General features: G+C 47.1%; 1 protein-coding gene and 1 non-coding gene across 10 annotated transcripts; one reads left to right on the forward strand and one right to left on the reverse strand.

Annotated features, from left to right (window-relative positions):
* Positions 1 to 27,136, forward strand: HMOX2 (heme oxygenase 2). 9 transcript variants are annotated; one of them, XM_060123691.1, is made up of 7 exons: positions 1 to 126; positions 8,286 to 8,419; positions 22,212 to 22,332; positions 24,213 to 24,330; positions 24,698 to 25,189; positions 26,137 to 26,263; positions 26,353 to 27,136. In XM_060123691.1, exons 3-7 carry the CDS (start codon positions 22,247 to 22,249, stop codon positions 26,478 to 26,480), a joined length of 951 nt encoding a protein of 316 aa, XP_059979674.1. In that variant the 5' UTR covers positions 1 to 126; positions 8,286 to 8,419; positions 22,212 to 22,246; the 3' UTR covers positions 26,481 to 27,136. The 9 variants fall into 9 exon arrangements, with proteins under 9 accessions (XP_059979674.1, XP_059979672.1, XP_059979673.1 ...); XM_060123689.1 differs by having other exon boundaries at positions 3 to 143; XM_060123695.1 differs by lacking the exon at positions 1 to 126 and adding an exon at positions 393 to 689.
* LOC132506570 (U6 spliceosomal RNA) lies at positions 15,243 to 15,349 on the reverse strand. Its single transcript, XR_009535892.1, has one exon. It is a non-coding gene; the product is annotated as a U6 spliceosomal RNA (small nuclear RNA).
* Positions 27,137 to 27,652: the final 516 nt, after the last annotated feature.

The following is a 27,652-nucleotide window of genomic DNA, read 5'->3' on the forward strand; positions in this document are numbered from 1 at the left end:
CTCCGCTGCGTGCGGACGTCGGGCCGCCTGCTTGGCTGCGGAGGCTGCGGCGGCCGCGGCGCTGAGCTAGACGCTGAGTGACGCGCGGACTCGGCGCTGACGGGCAGCAGACCTGACCCGCGGCCGGTGAGTGTGCGCGGCCGGTGAGTGTCCGCGCCCTGCCGCCCCTCCCTCGGGGCTCCTCCGCGGGCCTGGCCCGCCCGGGCCCTCGGGAGCTGGGCTCGGTCGGCCATGGCCCGCTGCGCCCCAGCGCCCGCTTGAGGGAGCCGTGGCGGGCCAGGGGCGGGGGGCGGCCCGGAGGGGGCGAACGCGGCGAGCGGGGTGGGGGCCGAGCGGGGGGACCCCGCTTCCTAGACGGCGTTTCAGAGGCCCGGGGAGGCCTAAGCCGCGAGTTCGCGTAGTTGTGCCCCGGGGGAGGTGACCCCCTGGTCGCTGCGGGCGGACTTGGCGTTCCCGCGGGGCCTGCAGCCTCTGGCCGCCCAGCCCGCACGTCTGTCCACCTTGGGCCGGCGAGGACCCAGACCTGGCCCGGCGGCGGAGAGCCGTGCCTGGGCTGTTGGCGTGGGCCGGGGCTCTGCCCTTCCTGCTCTTGACTCACCTCGGTCCGTAGGGCCCTTTGAGTCACTGTCTTGACTGACGGAGTGACCCGCGGCCGCCAGATTGCGAGGGACCAACGTCAGGGGCAACCGGTTAGTCTGGCAGGGAGTCTGCTTGTCACCTCATAAGCGCAGTGCCCTAGGTGTATTAATTGTCTCGTAAAAGCTGCCAGGACCGCCTTGCACAGTCTTTGCACAAGGCCTGTGTCATGTCATTTAAATGACTTCTGATGAACTGGTTGTTGTGGTCTGTGGCTGTTCATCCTATTGTCTTGTATTCATGGCTCTGTGAACCACACAAGGCGGAGCATGATTGAAAAAATATAAACATCCTATGGCGCTCTACAGTTCAGGAAGCCCTCTCACTCTCAGCCCCTAACAAAACCCTGTGAGGTGATAGTTTTCCCACAGGTGAAATGGGTTTTAATGATGAATCTTGAGTTAAGAGATTTAACCTGCATCCCACAATCAAGAAGATGGCACAGATGGCCTTGTACCTGGTGGTCTGCTCCCAGATCCCATGCTCTTTCCTAAACAGAGCCATGGAGGTTGGAAATGGATTATGTTATTTAAACTAGACATTTTTCCCTCTTCCCCTAAACTGCCCTCCCAAGCAGAAGGAAACAGGGAGCTTACTGGTTTTATGTATTTGAATTTCTGTTAGGCATTAACCAGGTGTTTTGATTAAAATTTTAACTGTCATATTAAAATTTTTAGGTTTTCTTTTGCGAGGAGGAGGATAAGGAATATAAATGAGTAAATCTGTGCTTTTAAAAAAATTATTATTTTATATTTATTTATTTATTGGCTGCTTTGGGTCTTCGTTGCTGTGCGCGGGCTTTCTCTAGTTGCGGCGATTGGGGGCTACTCTTTGTTGTGGTGCATGGGCTTCTCATTGCAGTGGCTTCTCTTGTTGTGGAGCACGGTCTCTAGGTGTGCGGGCTTCAGTAGTTGTGGCTCGCGCACTCTAGAGTGCAGGCTCAGTAGTTGTGGCGCCCGGACTCAGTTGCTCCACGGCATGTGGGATCTTCCTGGGCCACGGCTCGAACCGGGGTCCCCTGCATTGGCAGGCGGATTCTTAACCACTGCACCACCAGGGAAGTCCCTAAATCTGTGCTTTATTCATTATGTTTTTTTCAAGAAACATCACAAGACAAGACATCACAAGCTTACCAAGAGCTAACAGTTCAGTTGGGCATTTCAAGTTTACTTGGTGAAATTGGGAAAGGTTTTCAAATACAGTACCTAAGCCAAAATACTCTTGGGGGTATGGGAATTCCAGGGAGCTTGGAAACACACTTACTGAGTGACCTTGTCAGACTGGCTATGTGAAGAGGAAAAATCTGTGATTCCCCCATTGTCTGACTTGATTTCCTTTTTTCCTTTGCCTGAGCCAATGAGATGATATGCTGTGAGTCACCAGAGTCAGGAGTATGAGCTACTCCAGAAATGACAATGCCAAGGAGAAGGTGAATTACAGAAAGTAAAGTATTCATTGCCTTTGGCTTACCGTTCCTTGAGTCTGTTGAAAAGCAAAATAGCTGGGACCTTTGGGCTACCTTGGTTTTTTGGTTTCTTTTTAAAAGCTGACTCTCTTCATAGGATAGTTGGGCTCTGTTCATAGGATAATTGGGCTCTGTATCAGGTTTGCACCAAAAACTGAAATATTACTCCTCTAGGAGGAAGATATTTTTGAAAATTGGAATTGTATATTTCAGTGTAAAATTCAGAATTTAGTTTGTAACTCCTTGGAGAGAAAGATTTGAACAATACATTACCTCCTTGTATATTATTGACCATAGTTAACTAAAAAGTGATAAATAGACATTTAATGCAGTCTCTTTTTCTGATACTAGTTAATGGGAGAATTAAGAGATCTGGGTCACATTTCCTTTTGTGTTGAACACAGTGAAGGTTTTTTGCCTTTTAACTTAATTTATTATATCTGTTAGGTTTGTTTGTGTAAAAGTATAGGACGAAAGCTCTGCCTTTTATTATTTATTTATTTTTTAAGAAGATGTCGGGGTAGGATCTTATTAATTTAATTTATTTTTGCTGTGTTGGGTCTTCGTTTCTGTGCGAGGGCTTTCTCTCGTTGTGGCAAGTGGGGGCCCCTCTTCATCGCGGTGCACAGGCCTCTCACTATCACGGCCTCTCTTGTTGCAGAGCACAGGCTCCAGATGCGCAGGCTCAGTAGCTGTGGCTCACGGGCCTAGCTGCTCCGCGGCATGTGGGATCCTCCCAGACCAGGGCTCGAACCTGTGTCCCCTGCATTAGCAGGCAGATTCTCAACCACTGCACCACCAGGGAAGCCCCTCTTCCTTTTATTGTAATCTGAATAATCTCTCAGGGTATTTTTTCCCTGCTGAGAAGCAGTGCCATTACTGATTAATTCTTGCCAGCAATGAGAGAGAGTGGAGGGGGCATATCTTTAATTGGAACAGTTAATATAACTGCTTATACTGGGGTCTTCCTGTTTTTTATATGGAAGTTATTTCACTCTGGTGACCACTCGGGTGCTCTGTGATAGTTCACTCCAAGGTTTACTTTTCCCTGTTGACTTCATTTATTTACCATAAGATGTCTCCCATTATATTACACATTGTAAAGCCAGCTAATGAAGGCATCTGGCTTTAAATTCTTTTGAACTTTCTAATAAATCTGACACACAGTACTGAAATACAGCAGCCCATAACTGATGGTCTGGTCTAACAGTGTTACATATGTTTACAGGATATGCAGTTACATTTATTCATAAATCCTTTCTGTATGACCAGTGTCTTTCCATTAAGAATAACAATGGTTTTGTAGTTCACTATAGATGATTTAGAGGTGCGTAGCTATTATAAAGGGAATATGTTTACAATCAGCCCATCAGAGGACTGCATCTAAATTGCGATTGTGGCTGACTGCAGTGGAGCCAGGAACTCTTTCTGGGTCGTCATATCAACCACATCTATAGTCAGACCTTACAAGGTAATATTCTAAACCTTAACTAGGCATTTCAAAACAGCAGTTAAATTCATGAGGCTCTTCTCAGTGAGCAGGTTTTAATGTTGCTTTGATGTAATTTTAAAAGGCTTTTAGCAAACGTGCATTTCCCTATGTGATACATTTCTTTTAAGCAAATATTTTAATAGTAATCCAAGGGCTGTTTAGTCTGCTTTTGGAGTAGAAATTGCATCAGATTGCGTGTCTTCTTGCTGTTCAGTGATGTGATGTTGAGGAGGGTTCTTTTTTCAAATGTATGCTTAAGTATCTCTCTCTCTGAAAGTCTACATATACACTAACTTTTTGTTTGCACTTCAAAATGATTGGATTAAGTACAAAATTAAGCTGATTAGTCAATTTGTAACCATTATTTTCACAAACAGCTATTCAACACTAGACAATGTTGTTTTACATGTGTGTATATGTATCCAAATAATACATACTAATTTATATTAGAAAGAGTGAAAAATAAACGGTTTGTTTCTCCCCAAAAAGGAAGCTGTGGTATATTTTTGATCATGAGAAAAACATTAGCCCCTTGAGCTGCAGTTTCTGTGTCTGAAAAATGAGATTAATTCTTGATGAGCCTTCAAGTCTTGAGTGCCTTGAATGCTGCTTTTCAATCTAAGACAGGGGTTTCCAAACTTTTCTCTTTCACTAAGTTTGGGGTTGGGCCTGGGAATCTGTGTTTTTAAAGTTTCCCATGTGATTCTTGTTTGGGGCCTCCTTGTCTAAAGCCCAGGCTGGATGGAAGAGGGAATAGATTGGTAGGAAGGCAGAGAAGTAAGCGACAGGATACATGAGGAAGGAGACAGCAGAGAGGACAGGAAGGGCGGATTGCTGCACACAGTGACTGCGGTCAGCTTTTCTGCCAGAGGCCCAGCAAGTGGATATTCTTTTCTCTCTACTTAGGGGAAAAATTAATTTTTGTCACACGAATAGATTTGTTTCCTTCCCAGGAATATCATAAGCCTAATTATTGTCATAGTTCTCAGTAACTTTAAAAGGGCTTTGTGGAAGAATGGCATAAAGAGACAGGTGTCTAGCACCCCGCCAGCCTGACTTTTTCTCAATACTCCCAGCTTCTTGCCTTTCTCCCAGTGAGCTCTCTCAGTCTTGGAAGCCTCAAGTTTCACTGTCTTGTATTATATTCAATCCCGCAGTTACCTTAGGGCTATGGGAAGGTGCTAGCATGATTAAAAACAATTTGCCATCATGCTTTTAGCTAATCTAGTTGGCTGACCTGCCTCCTCAGTCACTGGGGTGATCATATTTATTATGCCAAACAGTGGGACCCATAGTCTGAGCATACAGGTATACTGAAGGAGTTGGTGCGACAGGATATTTGAGTCAGAACTGTCCTGGAAAATCTGGAACATAAGGCTCCATCTTTAGCACTGTTGTCTGTACTGCACAATTAGCATTTATACTATAATACACCTGTTACGTCATTTATCTTTCTATTTCTCTCTGTCTCTTTCTCATTTGAAAGCTGCTTGAGATCCTGAACATCTTAGGCCTCTTTGTAGTCGTAGAGCCCATGAGCATTATAAGTGTTTGTTGATGATAAGATGGCATGTCACATGCCTTCCTTAGTACTGGATCTGCTATTCTCTCTGGCAAGACCACTAGGAGCTGCTGCAGAGGAGCTGTTGTCACCTGGAACTATTTCCAGGGCAATTTGGAGGAGGGCAGGCAGATGAAGGGGAACAATCGGTGAGCAAAACTGAGTGTGGGTGGGAGTGGGGGCTAGGTAGTAGTGTTTGAAGGCAGATGAGAAAAGCAGACGTAATGAAGTGGCATTAAACCTTTACTCCCTTGATTTTCTACAGGAAGGCAAGGGGAGAGTCACGCCTCCTCTTTGCTTAGTAGTAGCAGGTATCCCACTAATTAGAAAACAACTTTTAAAACACTCTATTCTGGGACGTCCTTGGCAGTCCAGTGGTTAAGACTTCGCCTTCCAATGCAGGGGGTGTGGGTTCAATCCCTGGTTGGGGAGTTAAGATCCCACATGCCTCGGGGCCAAAAAACCAAAATATTCAAAAACAAAAACAAACAAAAACACTCTATTCCTCTGCCACACTTGGGTTTTTGTCAGCCTCAGCAAAATTTCTAAGTGTCTGTGCTCAGTGTCATGTTTGTCTTGCTTTGTAACACTTTTTGTGTTTGCAAAAAGTCTTACCGGCAGACCCAGAAGGAACAAAGTGGGGTGACTGGCTGCTCTAGGTTATGCTTTCTTCCCTTTGCATGTGGCTTTTCCGGGACTTATGCCCAGATTTTAAAGTCAACACATTCAAGTGCAAATGCCTACAGGTAGAAGGACAAAGAAGCTAACTATCTGCCCATTTGGCACACATGTCTTGCCTCTATGGTGTGCAGACTATTGGCACTGAGGGGATGTACAAAAACAACAGCAAATCCAGCAATCCTTGTTCACAGGGGGTTGGCAGTCACCTTGAGGAGGTGCAAAACAGTAAATTCACTTTGTATGGTTTATGATTGTTGTTTTGACACTCAATATTCTGTGAGGTCAGGGAAGTATGGAGCTGAGAAATGGAAAAGATGATAATTTGAATGAGACCCACTGGGTTAGGTAAAAGACAGAGTAGGAAGAGAAAAGAAGGAAGGAGGGGAAACCCCTCTTTAATGAATAGGCATTAAGGGGTTTTACTAAAAACATATTACCCACAAAAGGAATGTCTCTCATAAAGTAACTCATCTAGAATAGGGATTCTTAACCTGAATTCTCGGTCCACAGGTGAACTTTAGGGGCCTGTGGTTGCTCTGGAATGGCATAGGTAGCATTTTTTAAATATATAATTGTTCTGGAGAGAGAGTTTGAAGTCTTCATCTGATTTTCAAAGGGATATGCAACTTCAAAAGGCTAATGATTATTATATTCTGACAAATACCCTTGCTACCCATCTTCAGAATTGCACGTCTGTGAATTTGTATCTTCAGATGAGAAGGTATTTCCATGGAAGATTAGAGACAGAAACCATAGGATTCCTTTGTAAACAAGAAGCCTTCTACCAAATATCAAGTGTCATGGGACATACTTGAGTGTTCATGCAAAGGGCAGCATGTTCCCACATACACAGTGGTCTAATCTGGTTCCCAGGAGTGGGGTAGCTAAAGTGCCTTTACCTGACTGGTGTGAGTAAGGCTCCAGGTCTGCCCTCAGGGACCTTATAGTCAAGTGCAGCCAATAGAGTGTGTACCTGTCTGTGATACAGAGCTAGAGCCAAGCAGGAGTGTTGGGGAGAGGGTGAGTTGGCACAGAAATCACATGCTTTTTGGAAGGTCAGGATGTTTTTCAGAAACTACTAGACTGTTGGAAACAAGGTATGAAAGAGTGGAGGGAGCCCTGGGCAGGTCTGTGAACAGTGCCTAATTCAAGACCAGCTTCCCTCTGCTGCTTTGGACATGCAGACCTAAAAGACTGTCCTAGAGCTGCCGTCACTTAGCACACACGGCGAGAATGGAAACCGTCTGTTTCAGAGTGAGTGCCCTAGCTGCCCCAGACCACAGCCAGCAAAGCATGCTGAGCTCAGGGCTCCTGAGGGCGGAGGAGGAGCTGAGCTCCTGCCTCCCACCCGCCCTGACTGCTTTAACTGTGGATGCTCCACTGTACTTGCTCCATGTATTAGCCTTCCGTGTAGGGTTTGGTTTGAGAAAAGGGGTGAGCATACCTCTCAAAGCCCTGGAGCACATGATTCTCTTCCTTTCTTGACATTTGCCCTCCCCATCGTGTCTACCTTTTTTACCCCTAGTTATTCATTCATTATTGCCTAATCAGGTCCTTAGTCAGCAGTAGATGTTCTGGGCTATTTGAGTTTCCTCTCGATAATGATTAGTGGTGACAATGATGTTTGACCAGTTCTGGAGACCTCTTGGGAATTACAGGCACCCATTTCATGTATCTTTTTTTTTTTTTTTTTAATTTATTTATTTTACTTTTGGCTGTGTTGGGTCTTTGTTGCTGTGTGCAGGCTTTCTCTAGTTCCGGCGAGCGGGAGCTACTCTTCGTTGCAGTGCATGGGCTTCTCATTGCGGTGGCCTCTCTTCTTGCGGAGCATGGCCCTAGGCACACGGGCTTCAGTAGTTGTGGCACGTGGGCTCAGTAGTTGTGGCGCACGGGCTTAGTCGCTCGCGGCATGTGGGATCCTCCTGGACCAGGGCCCGAACCCGTGTCCCCTGCATCAGCAGGCGGACTCCCAACCTCTGCGCCACCAGGGAAGCCCTCATGTATCTTTAATTTATGTATTTTGTGCACGCTGCCTCATGGAACAGGAAGTTATTCGTTTTACAGTGGCAAAATGCTGTTTTTTTAATTTTATTTTATTTTTGGTAAATTGCGATCACTGTAGCATTTTGCTTTTCCCCCTTGCAATAATAACCTAATGCCTTGGTGTATTTCCTCCAAAATGTGCTTAAAGACAGGATATGGGCATGTTAAAAGAAGGTTGACACCTTCCCTAGACTAACGAACATGAAGAGAATTCTGTGAAATCCCTTCTCTAAAGCCAACTGGGGGAAAATAAAGGGTTTTCACAGAGGTGGACAGCAGGAAGGGTCAGTGGTTTGTGCATGCATGGAGTGGAGGAGTGCTGGTAAGCGTTTGTTACCTGGACTGTTAAAATTTTGCCTATCCATTTCTTTTCTTTTCTTTTTTTTTTTTTTGGCCGCGCTGCGCAGCATGTGGGATCTTAGTTTCCTGACCAGGAATCGAACCCGCATCCCCTGCAGTGGAAGTGCAGAGTCTTAACCACTGGACCACCAGCGAAGTCCCACCTATCCATTTCTTTTAAAAAAAAAAAAAAGGTAAGGCAGTATTCTGCTCTTAATCAGGCTTTCAAAGTCCTTAAAATCTAAAAGGTGTGTGGTCAATAGCTGTATCTGTAGAATGTCAGTAAGCCAGTTTAAAACCAATGCAGTGCAACATTTCTCTTTCAGTGAGCTATTTGAGCACAGAGCATCATGTGCTTGGTCCCCCTACAAGGTCTGTGTCACCCCCCACCCTCCATCAGTAGCAATTTCTGCAGTAAAAATACTGCTCAAAGATGCTTACTCACTAGCCAGGCATTTTTCTTATTTCTGGGATTCACTGTTAAATGTTCTCTTTGTCATCTGCTCTTTGAGAATACCTTGATTTTGAGAATACCTTACATTCTGGAAATTGTCTATTCACTCAGCAAACCCTGATTAGGTAGGTACCCTGTGTTGGGCTGTAGGAGACAAAGATAAATGAGCCATAATCCGGAAAAAAGACATGTGTACAAATAAATACTGTAACAGAATACAAGTGCTATAATAGATCATGAAAGGCTTACTTAGGTAGCCCTTAATGTAACATCATGCCTCCAATATCATCCAACTCATTGTTATCTAGACCTTATTTTTAGAAGCAGTACAACTCCATTTTCAGAGGAATAGGGGAGCTGCTCTGTCTGAAATGGGTGGGGGAAGCCCACAGTCTTTCCTGCTCTGCCTCCTGTTAAATACCATCTTCCCTGCAGCTCACTGAGAAGTGCCTCTTATTTTATAAATGAGGATGTTGGAGTTCAGGGCAGTCGTGTAATACAGCTAGCTAGCACAGACCTGGTAGTAGAGCTTAGTTCTCATCCTTAGCCTACTTGTCAGTCAGACACCAGACTGATAAACAATAATTAGATTTTCTCCCAGTTTTATGTTCTATTCCTCCAAGAAGTCAGTGAGCACATTTCTGTCAGGGCTTCACCTCTGCCTGGCTTTGTTACTGAGCCTACTTTAAAGGTTTTGCCTCCTAGCGATCTAAATACAAATCAGTCCTATTCCCGGGAAGGTACTGTGACCCTTTTCATTGTCATCTGTGGGCAGTGCCAAGTTGCCCCACCTACAGCCTCTTCTGTTTTCTGGTGGAAATTCAGTTTCCTCAGAAATCTCTGTAAAGGATATTTGATGAAGGTGTGATGGATGGTGTGAAGCTTAGCCTGAAAACAAAGCTCTTCTTGTCTCTGTAAACTGATGAAGGGATGAGAGGTTCGAGCGGGGTTTTTCAGCCTTGGTGCTGTTGACGTTTTGGGCTGGATAATTGTTGTTGTTATTGGTGTGTGTGTGTGTGTGTGTGTGTGTGTGCGCGCGCGCGCACACTTGTGCTTTCTGTGGGATGTTGAGCAGCATCAGACCGACCTCAGACCCACTAGATACCAGTAGCACAGCCCATCCTCCAGTTGTGACAACCAAACATGTCTCCAGGCATGGCCAAATGTCCCTTGAGGGATAAAACGGCCCCCATCTGAGAACTGCTGGGTTAGGGATTGATCGGCAAGAGACCTAAAGGGAAATCAGAATTTTCAAGTACATTTTTCATTTACCTAAACTTTTATTTACAGCGATGAGCTGCTCTAAAGAAACAAAACAGTAACATGTCCTGTCCCCGATCCTGACCCTCTGTGGCATGGAGGGGCTTCACCTAACTCATGTTCAGAGCCTCCTTAAAAGAATTTGAACTCTGGTGATCATCTTCCTTTAGGTCCTTTGCAAATTTTATTTTGCTAGAAATTCCAAGGTTTTTCTGTTCCTTTCTTGGTATCTAGTGTTATCAGAATGAAAACAGAGGTTCTTCACAGTGAGCATTCAGCTCAGTCTGTGATCCCAGTATAGATTTGATGCTACCTGTAGGGCCTTTCATAGAGACAGGGGTTTTTCCATTTCTTAACTAAAAGTATACAGGAACATTTGTAAAATGTTTTTAACTAAAAGTAAACTTAAACTAAAAGTATACAGGAACATTTGTTAACTTTAAGTGACACTTTCTTTAGTTTATTAATCAGCATCATACTATATGGCAGTTTTATAAGTAAATTATCTCATTTTTATACCTACGTTGCAGAGTTGTTATTACTATCCTTACAGATGAAGAAACTGAGACTCAGAGAGGTACCTGGCCGAGGGCCACCCAGCAGGTGTGCAGCAGAACCAGGGTTTTCTCTCTGTCCTGCCTGACTAGAGCCTGTGCCTTGACCACAGCCCTGTGCTGCCTCTCAGCCTGTGTGTGGCAGTGGATTCTCTCTTGGCTGGGCTTAGTTCAGGTCAGGTTTGTTGGGCGCTTACCATAGGCCAGCTCTAGAGATCATCATGCAATTCAGTCATTGCCTCAACTCCTTTGGTGTCCTGTCAGCACATTAGCATTGTGCTGTGCAGATAGGACTTCTGTGCGTATGGCTGCTGTTAGATTTGTTGAGCCCATCTTCCAGAAACTTTGAGGTGGAGGGATTCGGTCTGCATGTCATAGGATGTATACCGAAATACAAATACTTATATTTGTATCTAAGTTAATAGTCACATTTATACAGATGCTGAGCTACTGCCGGTGACTACTGCATGGGGAGGCTGTGTCCTGGGCATTTCGTCCTGGTGAGGAAACTAATGCACATGGCTGTGGAAATTTCATGGATAGACCAGGTAGAGTAATGTGTGATGATCTGTTATCTCTTACCTTGGATCTGAGAAGGCTTCAATGAAGACCTAGAGTATCTAGAAAAAGAGTTTGAGGGCATTTTGCTAAGTAATCACTGTGCCACCTTGATTTTTCTGCCTTTCAAGTATGGTTTTGAGGGGTGTTGCAAGTAAATTGTTACTAACAGTGAAATTTTTGAATATTTTGTCTTTCAAAAAATAAGTTTTATTGAGTTAAAGATTATCCTTATAAGTCAGCTCTCATTCTGAGATGCTTTTTAGAGTGGAAGAGAGGGCTGCTGTTACAACTAACTGCTGATAACTTCACATCACCTACAGTATATTTTTTCTACCCTCTAGCTCCTGGCTACTCCTAGGGGACATTTTCATCCATGTACAAATAGGCCAGATATACTGAGGGAGGAAAACAGTTGCGCACCCCCATTCCTAGGAGCTGTTGCCTCATTTATTAATACAGGGAACCAGAGAGTTGAGTGGCAGCAGGCTGCCTACTCTGTGCTCCTGACTGCTCCTCCAGTGGAGGCAGGGCCTGCTGGGAACGCTGGGAAAGCCGAGCCTCTTACTCTAAGAAAGTCCGGTAGCTATTGCTGCTGGTCCCCTGCCACCATAGACACAAGCCTGTGAGGACAGGGCCAGCCTCTTGGAGTTGCCAGTTCTTGGTCAGGGCTTGTTTCCTTGCCGCCACTTCACCCACCCCTTCCCCTGCTGCCAGAATCTAGGCAGTCGTGAAAAAGCCTGAGAATGACACCTAACTCTGTAAGGCTGTGGAAATATGTTAAGATCCCAAACAGGTCCAAAGTGAGACAGAGGAGCCACCTCATTAGATTATTAGATTGACCAATGCCTTGGCCTGTGGAGTTGCTAATCTTATAAGAAGTTTATGTTGATGTACTTCCTATCCATCACATTACTGTTTCAAAGGCAGATGTATTTTCAGTAGACAGAAAGGACTGAATAGGTCTTAGACACTTAACACATGGAGGACACGCTTTCAGATTCTTAAAACCAGGTCTTCTGTTTCTCTGTAGTTACTATGGTAATAGGTACTATAGAAATGTGCAGACTCTATTGTGACTTCCTCTTGGTGTTGGGATGCCCCAGAGCCTCTGGCTTCATCGTCCACCAAGACCTGGCAGATCTGGCTGCTTCCTTCCAGGCACTGAGTGGTGGCGGGGGTCGGGGAATGGAGTCTCAATCCTCCCCCTTGGGACCAACCATCTCCAGCCTTGGCCTGCCGTGTTAGTCAACAAAAGTAGGGCTCGCCAGGGGACAACCTTCTCGGGTTGCCCTGTATTCTGAGTGAGCCAAGATGAGAGTTGTGGGGATGGGCAGCAGCAGCTTCTGAATCTTCAAATGGGAGCCTGAGCATTTACTTCTCAGAAATCATAGGACTGAGCTCACTTTTCATACTAAAAAAACAAATGGCACTCAGTGGTTTAGCAAACCCCTCCACTGTTAGCGTAAATGCAGTGTAATATAACCTCAGTTTCCATGTTGCTAGTAGTCTGTCATGACACCCTACTAATTTCACGTTCATGTACCACTGAGGGTTAGCTGGGGACACAGGAGGAATCACCTTGCATTCAGAAGGACTCAGGTTTGGTCCCAGCTCGACTGTTTACTCTGAGTGACCTTGGCCATATTACTTAATTCTCTTGATCTTAGTTCCTTCATAGTCATGGGATTCTGCTCGAAAGTGACTTAGTCTGGTGTGTCCACATCTGTTAGACTTTAGTCTGGTGCTCTTCCTCTGCACCACCCTCTCTTGGGTGAACTTGAGGGCCTTTGGTCCCTGCAAGGATGCTGCTTAGGTTCTGTTGATCCTGTCTGTACAGAGGAAATTACCTGGGAGCCCATAGCACTTCTAGGTTTTCCAAAATGGAAATTCAGCAGAAGCATCCTAATCATCCACTCTCTCCCTCAACTCCCAAATGCTATTTGTAGTCATCATTTATGAGAGAAGCTGAAGTCACAGGTGACAGTTGTTGCACCTGAGTGAAAGGAAATGTGGCTGATCACTTAACCCACAGGACATGTGCTTTCAAGATTGTTCCAAAGTTGGAATGATTTTTGTTTGATGGAGATGACCCACCAGCATTTACTCTGTTACAACCAGCCCTGTAGATGTCTGGTGCCTAGGCTTTGTTCTTATAAAATCCCAACCTAACCATTTTAGAATTCAGTCAGTACTTCAGCCCCTATCCCTCCAGGTCCTTCTCATGGGACTAAAGAGTCTTGTCTTCTCAGCCCTGAGACCCAGTGGCACTCAGGGAACAAGGGCAGGTCTTGTATTTATTTCATTTGTAGTAGGAAGTGGCGTCTTTGGTGCCAGCAGCAGTAGATTTCTGGCCTCTTCTCTGCTCTTTTCAGTGTTTCAGGTTTCGTCCCAGTGTTTGCTTTTGAATTCTTGCTCAGCTGTATTAGAATGTGCTACAGATGAGCCCACCCCTCCATAGTGAAAAAAGCCTGCCAGGGAAGTCTTGGACTTCCTGAATCACGCCAGTTTTTGAGGTTACTAAGAGACTAGTGCCCTTAGTTGCTTTCTGGTTGCTTGTTGCCCAAATATGCAGGTGTGTGTTGAGTAAAGCTGATGCAAGAGCTTTGTGTCCCTGGACTCCCCACTTTTCCAGGAATCCTTGTTTGAACTTGCTCTTTGTCAAGAGGTTAATAGTCATCCATTCGTTCAATGAACTGTGGGATTGAATTCACCCAGTGATCAAAATGAAATGGGTGAAGCTTGTGTGTAAGATTTCCTGAGGTGTGGCAGCACCAGAGTTCAGAGACCTCAGGTCATTTATTCTTGAAACTCAGAAGGTATTGATCTAGGTGATGTGGTTTCCTCACGGTTTTGGGAGGCCCCTCTTATCACTGCTTCATAGGGTAAGAGCTGAGTCAACCCTGTGCACCGCTTCCAACATCCAACTTAGCCAGCATCAAGCAGCATCTGCAGTGTGGATTTTCTAGCTTCAGTGGTCACAGGTCTCACCTCAGAAAGAGCAGGAATTCCCATTTCCTGACACTGTCAGAGGATGAGGGCTGAGTCAGAAGTCCTCAGGTGTGACCTGCCCAGAATTATCTATGGATTCACCAAATTTCACATTCTTCCTCAGTGTTTCAGAATCACCCAGCTGCCCGTTTTCACCAACAACTTTCTCAAGAGAGCATTTGAGCAGCGTTAAGTTTCATGAAGCACTTGTGCACACATTAGCTCATTTAGTCCTCACAGCACACTCGAGAATGTGGAGCAAAGAGAGTTTTGTTACCCAGTTTTATGGATGATGAAACTCAGCCTTCAGAAGGTTATGACTTACCTATAGCCATGGAGCTACTAAGCATTGGAACTCCAACCCAGATCTTTCTAACTCTAAAGACCATACCCTTTGTGCAGGGCCCAGCTACCTTTCCATTCCTGAAGGTGAGCTGGGTCTAGAGCAATAATCAACAGTAAGTGGGAGCCCAAAAGTGGCCCCTGTAAACTGACAGGTCCACTGAGCTCCCCCCTCCCCTGCATCATTCCAGCCCTCCCTGAGGTCTGGGAGCAGTGCAGGGACAGTCAAGGCTGTTTGCTACAGAAAACAGGTTGCACCTCCTCTTCATATCCATATGTCAGCTGGGGTGCAAAACTGGCCCTTGGTGCAGGGTTTACGCTTATAAATACTGGATTTTAAACAGTGCTGAGGAGAGCAAGTTTATTTCCACGTTGCATCCGGGAACAGGGCTTCTTCCCCCTGTTGAGAATTTCCTGGTGTCCTAGCACGGTCTGAAAAAAGCTCACCAGGAGTGTCTTCTAGGGTAGACCAGCTAGTAAACAGTTCTGAGTTCATTCTCAATTCTTTTTGTAACATTAACATTTGTTATAAAGTGGTTTCATGGTCATTATCCTGTTTGATCCTAGTAATAGTCTTTTGTTGAATGCTGGGCAGGTATTCATTGCATTTTACAGGTGAAAAATGGAGAAAGCTGGAGAGATTTGGAAGCTCTGAAGAGATGCACCTTCCTGCCCCCTGGCTTCCTCTCTCCTTCTCCCTCTCCCTCCACAGTAGCCCTAGCATTGTTTGTTCCCCAGATCATATATAGGGTTAGAAGGAGGATGTTAGAATTTACTCGTTTTGTGTAGACAGATATTCAGAAAAGAACTTGCATGATGAGTAAGCAACCCATTTCTTTCTTTTTTTTTTTAACATCTTTATTGGAAAAAATATGGAATGCTTCACAAATTTGCATGTCATCCTTACGCAGGGGCCATGCTAATCTTCTCTGTATCGTTCCAGTTTTAGTATATGTGCTGCCGAAGCAAGCACAACAACCCATTTCTTTATCTGCTGAGGCTTGCCTGATAGGAGTATGTGGCACCATTAAGAATTGACTTGGCCTGATTATGGGATTGTTCAACAGAAACAGGTATTCTCACTTAAAGGTGAAAAGGGGATGTAGAGAAGGAACAAATCCTATAGTCCAGGAAAGGGGGTGTCTTGGACTCTTGTATTCTGTGTTTATCATCTGAAAACATTTATGGGGCACATATTGTACATGGTTTCTGTGACAGGTGATGCATCGTTTTTAACTATGACCCTCCTGAATGTCACAATATGTGGGTGGGGTGAGATCATAGACAAAGATGTATACAGTTGAAAGGTATTAGTTCAGCCAGAAGAGTGGAAAACACACAAACACATCTCCATGGGCTGTGGGAAGAAGGCTGCACCAATGACCAGAGGCACCTTGAGACAGAAGAAACCAGAGGCCTCATTACCAGCAGTACTGGCTAAGAAAAGGAGTCAGAGCCTGCTGAGGCGCCTGCCCTCACAGGCCCGCGGGTGAGGAGCAGCCTTGCTGGGCAAGGGGAGAGAGGATGTGGGACTGGGCCTGTGTGGTGCTGTCAGAGGGACCCAGGGAGTCAGTGTCCACCTCTGATGTGGGGAGAGCAGCCCGGGGCAGGGACTATGGGGGAGACCCTGGGCTGCTGGAGCCCTGGGAGAGGACTCTGGGGGAGCAGCAGAAAAAACAACACTGGCTCCTAAATGAAAGCAACAGCCCAGCTGGGCCCTGTGAGGTGAGAATGGCCTTGGCCAGCTCAGAGGCATGGGAATTATAAACAAGTCATTAGTTAGAAAAAAACCAGACCACGAGAAAGAGGGGTGGAGGTAGAGAGAAGGAGAGAAGGAGGGAAGGAGGGAGGGAAGGAGTCAGATTTGAAGAAAAATAAAACCAGATTTCATACCATTTAATTCAGAGAGGTAGTACCCAACTAAATTTTTTTATTATTTTACTTGGTATTTTAGAATTTAATCCATATTTTATTGTCACCCCTCACCCGCCCCCTTCATTTAGCTAGCTTTGTCAGTAGGCATTTCATTCATGCATCAGCAACAATTACAGCTCAGGTTGGAGACTCCTCAGGGTGCTGTGCTGTACATGATTTGGAACATGGTATTGGACTCTGAGAAACTCAGAGTATGAGGGAGTCTTGATCTGTCTTGTAGGATGCTTATAGTTTAATGGGGTGGGAAACAGGCCGATGGCACTTGTGGAAGATGAAGAATAATCATCTCTTATAAATGTGACGCCACTTCTAGACCGGAGTGAACTCTGAGCCGCCAACAGCCTTCTAGGAGGCAGGCAGGGACTTCTGGTGCCCAGTAGGAAGCCATTCGGTAGGGAGGGAGCAGCCACTCACCTTCCGTCTGGCTGCTTCCTCCTCTGTGTATGTGGGAAAACAGCACTAGCTCATGTTGTGGGCATCCCATGAGTTGCGGTAGCTGATAGCTGGTCACTGTCAATTCCAGTCAAGCAGGAGAACTGTTCTCATTTCAGGGAGCTGGTTGCCTGCCTTTCCTCCCCGTTCCCCGCTCCTTCCTCTCTAGTTCTGGCCAAGCTCAGCAACCTGCCCCCTTCCCTCACTTGTGGTTTTCCAGGGCAAAGAAGAAGAATGGGAATGAAAAAAAGAATTGTTACGGATGAAGTCTCCACTGTGCCTTTTGGGATCACCAGGTGGGGAAGGAGTGGTGATTGTGTTTCCGTCTGGCAGCCGTGTCCCAGGCTGACTGACCTGAGATTTGCTGATGTGAGTCTCTATGGAGGAGGATTTAATGTCTTTGAACATGACTGTTTTTTCAGAAGCCCTAGAGTCTTGATTGAGCCTGTCATTTACCAGGGCAGAGGCTTTGAAATGAGTGTTGTGGATCTGCTGGGCCAGGTCCACAGGAGGGAACATTGGTGATCGGGACATTGTTGCCGCTTCTCTCAGATCAGGTGTGGGAGTGGGAGTGAAAACCAGTAGTGATCGGGTAAACAGCTAGGAGTACAGGAATTATGGAGTTATGGAAGTAGATTTTACAAACAGAAAGTCACAGTTTTCTGGAAGTAGAAGAGAGAGGGCAGATCGACCTTTCTAGAATTAGTAAGAGCAAAGTAAATGGCCCAGGGGACTTCCTGGTGACTACTTGGTACAGTACAGGGTCTTAGCTGGTTTCCTTGGTCCAATTGCTCTCTCTCTCCCTCCTCCCATGCCTTTCCTTCCCCCCTTTCAAGAGAATTGAGCCACTTTATATGAAAGAAGGAGCCAGTTAGCTAAAAAGTCCAACAAATAACAAGTATTCATAGTTTTCCAAATTCCCTTCCTGTCACCATCAGTATACTTAGTTGTAGATAGTCGTAGTCAGTGTTTGGGGGCCTTTTTTTAACAAAGAAGTTTATGTAGACTTCTTTATGCAGGGGTAGAGCCCGTCAACTTGTTGCTGTGGTGCCAGGATTCCATTGTTTACTGTTGTTTGAGTAGCCCTGCCCTGTATTGTTAGACTGTGTGACTTTTTTCAAATGTCATAGTATGGCTACTTATCATTTTGATTACTATTAATACTTCTTGAAGTGTATTTCCCACAGTGGAATATTTTGGGATCTTTCTGGTTTTGTGTTTTTGTTGGGGGGGTTGGGGCAGCTTCTTGTTGATAACAAGAGGTTGAAGTCTAGAAAGGTTCCACATTTATGATTTGGCCTCTGATTTTCTAGGGATTACAGTGGTTCCTACAAAGAAAAAAGGATTTGAGTGTAGAAGTCAGCCTGACCAAGTTTGGCCATGTAGCTTTTCAGAGAATGAAGTGATTTCTGTTTCTGACGTGCAAGGTGGCTCCTGAATGCTGCACCCCAGGCCACTCCCTTGAGGAACAGTGGCCAGGCCTCAGGAATGGACACAGCCCTCTTCCTGGCACCGAGCCTGTGTGGGTTGAATGTACTAACTGAGCCTTGCTGAGAATGTTCTCCTTCCCTGCCAGATGGAGTTTTTAGCCTGCGTAAAAACTCCAGGACTCAGTATTCTTGCCACTGGGATGGAATAAGCTGGTATCTGTCCTTGTTTCAAAGCAAAATCCTTAAACCATGTTTTGAGTTTAGAACCTGTTGAAGTAGTGGACCGCAGAGTGCGCTTTGCTGGCCACAGATGCCTGCTGTTGGCGGCACGCATTACACCCACCTTCATTCCTTTGGATTTGTTGTTCAACATGTGTTTATGGAGAGCCTGTTATTTTGGGGGCCCTGGAGCTACAGCAGTGAAGCAGACAGCTGTGGCCATGCCCCTGGGGGCAGAGTCGGGCCTCCTGAGAGCTGGGAGGAAGGAATTAGGGGCTGTTGGGCAGGACCAGGTTGAAGAGCGTGGGCGGAGGGTGTGCCTGAGGGAGGACTGGCACAAATAAAGTGCTGCTGAGAAAAAAAAAGCCAAGACGGGCACTGGAGGAAAACTGGCTTTGCCTTCCTCTGTGTTTTTAAGAGAAGCAGAAGCCTTGTTGCTCAAGTGACTACACCTCCCAGAATGTGCAGTTATCAAGTAAAACAGTTAATGGTCAGATTTAATCGCTCATACAATCACTGCTGTGCAGCATGATGATCAGGTGGAGGAATTTACCTAAGTTACTGCAGTTGGCAACCTAGGCAACCGAATGGCATTTGTTCTTGTCTTTGCCTGATTTTAGTTTTTTCCTGTAAGCAGCATGCGGGCTGCAGTCCTCAGGTGCCTGGGGCGTGTCCTCAGTGTGGCCGTGCACCTGCCTAGAGCCTCTGGGGCCTTTTACTGCAGCTCCCTCCTGTGGGAAGCCTAGAACTCTCATCTCAGCACCCTCTTCTCTCTGCAGTCTGAGTGCCGAGCAGCTGGGGACAAATTGTGGCTCTCAGGGTCCCTAAGGGAGTGGAGCTCAGATGTTCTTTCTTAAAAGTCTGGGGAATTCCCGGGTGGTCCAGTGGTTAGGACGCCACACTTTCACTGCTGAGGGCCCGGGTTCCATCCCTGGTCAGGGAACTAAGATCCCATAAGATCCCGCAGGCCGCGCGGTGTGGCCAAAAAAGAAGTCTGTAAAGTTGGGTCAGTATGAACAAGCTGGGGGAAGCTATGTGGGGCTTATTCCACAGTTGGCAGAGTCTACCTCGACCCCTCAGAAAGAGGACACATAGCTGGGTAGCCTTTCACCATCTCTGTGGACTGTCCAGTTTCTAGCTTTGTTCATACTGTTGCTTGATCTAGAGGCACTTCCTCTCCCCCACCCCAGATCCCGTCTGTTGTTGATGGTCTGCACCATACCGTCACCAACACTTTGATAGAGAAGAGTGTATCTAATTTGGAGTCAAAAGAAGGTCCCATTTTCTATATTTTGCTGTTTCTTTTTTTTTTTTTTTTTTTTTTTGCGGTACGCGGGCCTCTCACCGCCGCGCCCCCTCCTGTTGCGGAGCACAGGCTCCAGACGTGCAGGCCCAGTGGCCATGGCCCACGGACCCAGCTGCTACGAGGCATGTGGGATCCTCCCGGACCAGGGCACGATCCTGTGTCCCCTGCATTGGCAAGCGGACTTAACCACTGCGCCACCAGGGAAGCCCTATTTTGCTGTTTCTTTTCTCTCTTCTTTTCAGCTTTATTGAGTTATAATTGACAAAATTGTAATTGTTTAAAGTGTGCAACGTGATGATTTGGTATATGCATACATTGTGAAAGGATCCCCACAATTAAGTTAACACATCCATCACCTCACATATTTACCTTTTTTAAAAAAATAAATTTATTTATTTTATTTATTTTTGGCTGTGTTAGGTGTTCGTTGCTGCGCGCGGGCTTTCTCTAGTTGTGGTGAGCGGGGGCTACTCTTCGTTGCGGTGCACGGGCTTCTCATTGTGGTGGCTTCTCTTGTTGCAGAGCACAGGCTCTAGGCGCACGGGCTTCAGTAGTTGTGGCCTGCAGCCTCAGTAGCTGTGGCTTGCAGGCTCTAGAGTGCAGGCTCAGTACGTGTGGCGCGTGGGCTTAGCTGCTCCGTGGCATGTGGGATCTTCCCAGACCAGGGCTCGAACCAATGTCCCCTGCATTGGCAGGCAGATGCTTAACCACTGTGCCACCAGGGAAGCCCCTACCTTTTTTTTTTAAGTGAGAACACTGAAGATCTATTCTCTTAGCAAATTTCAGTTACGCAGTACACTATTATCAGCTATAGTCACCATGCTATTCATTAGCTTCTCAGACCTTATTCAAACTGAAAATTTGTACCCTTTTACCAGGCATTACCCATTGCCCCCACTCCGAGGCAGCCCCCATTCCACTGTGTTCTATGAACTGAACCTTTTTTTTTAAAGATTGTGCATGGAAATGGTACCATGCTTTGTCTGGCTTATTTAACTTTCTGCTATTTTCTAAGTGTTCTTGGGCAAGTACAAACCATTATATCTAATATTTACTGAGTGCTTACCAAATGGCAGGCACTATGCTTCCGTATTTTCACTTAATCCTTCCTGTCATTAATCCGATTGTATAAATACTAAATCTAAAGGTGAGAGAAGGTTCAGAAAGATCCTGCTGAGCAAAACCATGCCTTATAATATCCCCAAAGATAACAAAGAAGATGTTATCTAGAGAAAACTCAGGATATTTAGCAAAATACTAACTGGTTGTATCTGTGGGGTGAGATAGAGGTTGTTTTTTACTCTTTATACCTTTCAGGGACCTTTATGCCTTCTTTATACCTTTCAAAGACCATTTCTTGTACTTCTTTGTTCTGCTTGAACAAAGAAGTACCGATTTCTGGGTAGAGCTCAGTAATGCTCAGTAAGTAGATGCTGCTTGAGGTAGAAAGTTAAGGTCTCTTCTTTTCTTGGCTTGATTTGGCCTGAGTTGGTAGCCCTGGTCTTGCGTTACTTTGTTAGTTGTTGGTGCAGCTGTGCTGCTGTTCATCTGGAAAGTTCCCAGATGGGCTCCCACCCCTTTGCACTGCCGGAGTGGAGGGTGAGCTTGTGTTCTGGGACCGTATCTCCCTGGCTGAGGAAGGCTCAGCCGTGGCAGCAAGCAGCAGGCACCGATTGGCTAACTTGTTATTTCCATCAGCCGGGCAGAGTCTGGAGTGGGCTGGGGACAGTTTGCTTGCGTGGTGACTCAGTGTAGCTGATGCAGGTTTTCAGGGGCCTTTCAAGCAGCTCTGCTTTAAAGCAGAGCTGCTCTGAATGGCCTGGCTTGACGTTCCACTTTGTGTGCTTCTCTGCACAAGGCCACCTGCCTTTAACAGGTAGGCTGGACTGGCTTAGATGAGCTTGCTGCCGCACCGAGAGCTGCTGCACTGCTCTTTTTTTTAAAATGATGTTTTCTTTGTTATTTTATGTTTTGGATAACTTTTAATTTTGCTATAATTTCAGAAATACAGAAAAGTTGTAAGAATAGTACATAGAACTCTTGTGTACGTTTTATCCAGATTTACCATCAGCATTTTGCCTCATGTGCTTTACTTGTGTGTGCTCCCCCCTCCATGTACGTGCCTGTACACACACACACACACGCACACGCGCGTTCTTTTTCTCTGTCTCTGAACCATTTGACAATAAGTTGCAGGTAGTATGCCCCGTTACTTTTGAATACCTCAGTATGTGTTTCCTAAAACAAGGACGTTCTCTTAACTAACCACAGTGCAATTATAAAAAACAGCAAGTTCAGCATCAGTGCAATACTGTCACCACTGTCCATGTTTTGTCCATATGTAGATATAGTCCCAGTAACGGCAAAGCTTTATTTTTAACAAAAACATTCCTGAGGCACGTGGGTGACTCTTTGCTTATGTTGCTCAGGGGAGAGCAGAGCCAGCAGGTGTTTGGGGGACGTGACTGTCATGGGCACCGCATCACCTACTCCTCATGTCTCTGCAGGACCAGAGTAGTGAGAGCAGCAAGAACCACACCCCGCAACGATGTCAGCGGAACTGGAGACCTCAGAGGGGGTGGATGAGCCAGAGAAAAAGAGCTCTGGGGCCCCAGAAAAAGAAAACCACACCAGGTGAGCGATGGGGGCTGGCCATCTTGAGTCAGGTGGGCCCAGGGCCTGCCATGCCCAGCACACCTGGCTTTAGGTGCTGGAGGCACCAGGTGTGGTCAGAGTCATGCTGCTGTGGTTCCCGGACGCCAGGCTGGCACTGAAGAGACAGCATATGGCACCCTGGGCTGCTCAGCGCTCTGCCCGCTCCTTCTCACCGTCACCTCCATCATACGAGGAGGCAGGACGGGCACTGCTAGGAATGCTGAATAGTGGAACTTGATGATATTCCTGGTCCTTTTTTCTTCTTAAAATTCTAAGCGTTTTGTCATCTGGGGTGAGAAAGGGTAATCAGAGGCAAAGCTGGCACCTTTTCCAGTGTCTCCCACCCCCTCGAATGTGGGAGCAACTCTAACTTCAGGGCTTTCCTTACTGGGGAGGACCAGTTCACTCAAAGCCTCTAGTTACCTGGGCCTGTTCTTCACTGTTCTTAGCCTGTCCTTGTAGCCCTGTCATTGGCAAAGTTCTTTTTTTTTTTTTTCTGAATATTTATTTTTTATCAAAGTATGGTTGATGTATAATATTATATAAGTTACAGGTTTACAGTATAGTGATTCACAATTTTTAAAGGTTATACTCCATTTATAGTTATTACAAAATATTGGCTATATTTCCTGAGTTGTACAATACATCCTTGTAGCTTATTTTATACATAGTAGTTTGTACCTCTTAGTCCCCCACCCTTATATTGCCCTCCCCCTTTCAATCTCCCCACTGGTAACCACTAGCTTGTTCTCTATATCTGTGAGTCTTCTTTTTTGTTATATTCACTAGTTTGTTGTATTTTTTAGATTCCACATGTAAGTGGAATTTAGTATTTGTCTTTCTCTGATTTCACATAGCATAATGCCCTCCAAGTCCATCCATGTTGCTACAAAAGGCGTTATTTCATTATTTTTTGTGGCTAAGTAATATTCCATTCCATATATGTGCATGTATGTATTATATATATATATATCTCACATATTCTTTTTTTTTTAAATTGGAGTATAGTTGCTTTGCAATGTTGTGTTTCTGCTGTACAGCAAAGTGAATCAGTTATACATATATCCACTCATTTTTAGATTTACTTCCCATTTAGGTCACCACAGAGCAGTGAGTAGAGTTCCAGCAAAGTTTTTTTTTATATCTTGAAATAATTGCTAATAATAAACTATTGTCAGCACATGAGTGATATGAGCCAGTCTCCTAAAGAAGCCAACAGAGGCTGGGCTTCGAGAGGTCAGGTTTTTCTCGCTCTAGTAGATGATTGTGTGGACGCACGTGAGCCCCTACTCGGTGCGTTCTCCACTTTGTCTGGTACTGGCTACTGGCATCTGTCAGCACCACTCCATCCTGCATAATTTTGTTAAGCAGCACAAACCTAGGTCCTGGCTCTAACCTCCCCGGCCTTGATCTCATTTGCATCCTCCTGCTCCTGGACCCAGCCACATGTAATCCTGAAGACACTGTGGGTCCAAGGTGGGAGGAAAGCAGCAGGGCCACCCCAGGAGATGCATGGTCAGTCCTTCTCAGTGGTGTGGATTCCAGGAGAGACATTCCCAAAGGTTGTCTGTTCCCTGAAGCCAGCACACGCTGTGGTGTGTTTGTTCGGGCACTAGGGGGCCACAGAAGCAAAGCGTCATTCATTTGGGTGGTTCAGAGAGACACGGATACTGTGGAGGAGTAGGTCACAGTCATCCAGAGTATCTCCCAAGTCCTTGGAGCAGACTCACGTCTGCCTGCCCTGTGCTTCTTGGTAAGAGGCTGGAATCAAGTTTCTGAGCAGCCTCTGCCTCTAGCTCAGCAAGAGGTCAGCCTAGAGCTGGGAAGGGCTAATACACACATGCATGCTCTCTCCATAGGATGGCGGACCTCTCCGAGCTCCTGAAGGAAGGGACCAAGGAAGCGCATGACCGGGCAGAAAACACCCAGTTTGTCAAGGACTTCTTGAAAGGCAACATCAGGAAGGAGCTGTTTAAGGTTTGTGCCCTAGGTCATGGACTGGGTCGGGCTGGGGGCCTTAGTCCCATGAGGAAGCCCCCCTGGAGAGCCTTTCTCCATACTACATGCTTTCTCAGCGAGGCTGTGGTTTCATGTCTTAAGTGGAATAACATAGTGATGTAAAGGAAGTGATCCATGTTCCAAAGAATTCACAGTGTCATTCCTTTAAGAAACAAAAGCTTCCTGCACATGTGAAATAATTCACTGTATAAAAGTAGGCCTTTGGGGAATGGAGGGGGGTGCTACTCGAGCTTTTGTCTACAGCTGCTCAGAAGTGTGGGCAGTGGGCTCGGGAGTTGCTGGCCAAGGTCTCCCTTTCCCATGGTCTCCCCATCGCCCTCGGCAGCTGGCCACCACTGCACTGTACTTCACATACTCGGCACTTGAGGAAGAGATGGACCGGAACAAGGACCACCCGGCCTTTGCCCCCTTGTACTTCCCCTCGGAGCTGCACCGGAAGGCGGCGCTGATCAAGGACATGGAGTATTTCTATGGTGAGGACTGGGAGGAGCAGGTGCAGTGCTCCGAGGCCACCCGAAAGTACGTGGAGCGGATCCACTGCGTGGGGCAGAATGAACCAGAGCTGCTGGTGGCCCACGCCTACACCCGCTACATGGGGGACCTCTCAGGGGGCCAGGTGCTGAAGAAGGTGGCCCAGCGGGCCCTGAAACTCCCCAGCACAGGGGAAGGGACCCAGTTCTACCTGTTTGAGAATGTGGACAATGCACAGCAGTTCAAGCAGTTCTACCGGGCCAGGATGAACGCCCTGGACCTGAACCTGAAGACCAAAGAGAAGATTGTGGAGGAGGCCAACAAGGCCTTCGAGTACAACATGCAGGTACTGCCAGGGGTCAGGCGGGAAAGGGCCTCTGACCGCGGGGGGCCGCTGTGGGTCTGCCTGAATGGACATCAGTGCACTAGGACAGAGGGGCTGCCCAAATGGGCATCAGTGCACTAGGACAGGAGCTACAGCCTGCCCGAGAGAAAGTCAAGGGACCAAACAGGCCAGAAAGCACGAATCCAGTCATAGCTCTGCCTTGTTTGATAGCCTGTGTGTTGTGTTTTGGGAAGGCGAGTCCCCAGCACATTGAGGGGTTGGGAAGGAGAGAGCCATCTCCCTCCCTCTCACCCCAGGATCCTGGTCTTAAGGAATGGGTTTCCCCCTTTTTAGCAAGGATTGCTATGAGAAGCCCTACTTGATAAGTTCAGGGAGAGAACCAAGGAGAGTGAGAATGACTCAGTTTACAAGTAGCTGTTAGATGGGCCCAAGTCTGGGGAGGCTGATTCTGTGTCCAGAGCCCAGGCCCAGCCCTCAGCACCAGAAAGTTGCCACGGGAGGTGGTGAAGCGCCAGCCTGACCACAGGCCTGGCAGCCCTCTAGGCAGCCCTCTAGTCTGATCTCAGCAGGCCTCTGAGGGCCACTTAGGCTAGATCAGCCCTGTCAGGGCCTCATTCTCCCATGTTCCTCCTTTTCTGTTGTTTCTTGCTAAAAATACCCAGTGGCTGGAAGTAGGGAAGTACCAGTGCTCACACAGTGTCTTGGGGCAGCGCTTTTGCTTTCTCCTATCTGTCCCCTGGTAGTTTCAGTTGTGGGCTGTCAGTCTGGGCAGCACAGGCGCGGCCACACCTCCCAGAGCTCGGCGGTGGGGCATGGACTGGGGCTGCTGCTCTGCACTCCTGAGCAAGCCTCGCCTGCTCCAGCTCCGTGTCCGGGGGAGAGAGATTTTTCTTTGAAAACAGAGGATACACAGTCCAGTGATGGCTGTCGATCCTCTGCACCTGCAGATATTCAGTGAACTGGACCAGGCTGGCTCCTTGCTGGCCAAAGAGACCCTGGAGGACGGGCTCCCTGTGCACGATGGGAAAGGAGATGTGCGGAAATGCCCCTACTACGCTGCTAAACAAGACAAAGGTAGGTCTCGTGTGTCCTGAGCTCCCCCCAGGGTGGTTGTGTCCGTGTCCCCCGCTGATGCCATGTCCCTTGTTGGTGCTGCCGTGCAGGTGCCCTGGAGGGCAGCAGCTGCCCCTTCCGAACAGTCCTAGCTGTACTGAGCAAGCCCAGCCTCCAGTTCATCCTGGCTGCCAGCATGGCCCTGGCTGCCGGCCTCTTGGCCTGGTACTACATGTGAAGGACCCACCACCCATGCTGGCGCCCTCCTCCTGACCACTGGCCTGCCCTTACCTCCACCCACGACCAAACTACCACCTCAGGTGACTTTTTTTTAATGCTGGGCTTGAGAAAACAAGCAGCCAATAAAAGCCAGATGCTAAAGCCTTTGCCTGTCAGCATCCCATCTGTGGGCCAAATGCTGACCTGGGTGCAGGCCCACCCTCCCTGCAGCCCCCAGGCCACGGCAGCAGGAGCCACCATTGCAGCTCAGCGGGCCAGCCTGGGCCTCTGGAACCAGCTCTGCTGCTGGGGCACCCACACCTCTGACCCCAAGGCTCTTTCCCTCTGCTCTTCCTCGTCATGTTGGCATTTAGGTGGGTATCTTTCCCCTGTTGGGAGTGGAGTAGCTAGCAAGTTCAGGCTCCCATAGCCCTGGGGTCAGGGGGGCTCCCTAGATGTGGCTGCTCTTCTGCAGGACCTCTCCTGGGGGCAGGGGCCAGGAAGGGGGCAGAAGCCAGGCTTGCACCCTGCCTCAGAGGCCCTGCGAGCTCTGTCCTGGGTAGCCAGTCCTCATGCCTCTCAAGCAGAAACCTGAGTGGGGTCTGTTTGCCCATGGCCTGTCTTCTCTGACCTGTGGAAATGCTACTGCACTCAATAAAATGGACTCTGACAGCTGCCTCGCTCCTTCCTGGTGTGATGTCATCCTTCTCGATGGCCCCTGGCAGCCCCTCATGTGCTCCCAATACTGCTGGTCCCGTTCCAGCAGCGCACCTCTCCAGGGCAGAGTCCCTGTGACCATCTCACAAAGACCCTTAAAGTCCATGTGGTCCCGTGGTTTTCTAATTCTCAGAGTGCTCTGGAGTTTTCCTACTTTTTGAGTTTTTTTTTAATAACTAAGATAAAAGAGCAATAGAAATGAAGTATTTATTTTAATAGGAATTTATTACCGGTTTTATATATTGAGGATCTGTGAAAGTTTTACTCAGAAAAGGGTTCAACGGTGGGGACACTTTTTTCAATAACTGACCGAGCCCACTTGCCTTCACAAGTCAGATGAGGGGCAGGGGCAGAGCCAGCCAGAACCTGCGGGCCCAGCTGCCTGCCCACCCCCAGTAGCCTCAACCCCAGTGGCTCTGTCTTGCTTAAGGGAGTGAGGGTACCTCCCTGCAGGGTGGGATGACCCTGAGCTCT

The sequence above is a fragment of the Lagenorhynchus albirostris genome, chromosome 15 (genome assembly GCF_949774975.1).
Source record: "Lagenorhynchus albirostris chromosome 15, mLagAlb1.1, whole genome shotgun sequence".
NCBI classification, from domain to species: domain Eukaryota; kingdom Metazoa; phylum Chordata; class Mammalia; order Artiodactyla; family Delphinidae; genus Lagenorhynchus; species Lagenorhynchus albirostris.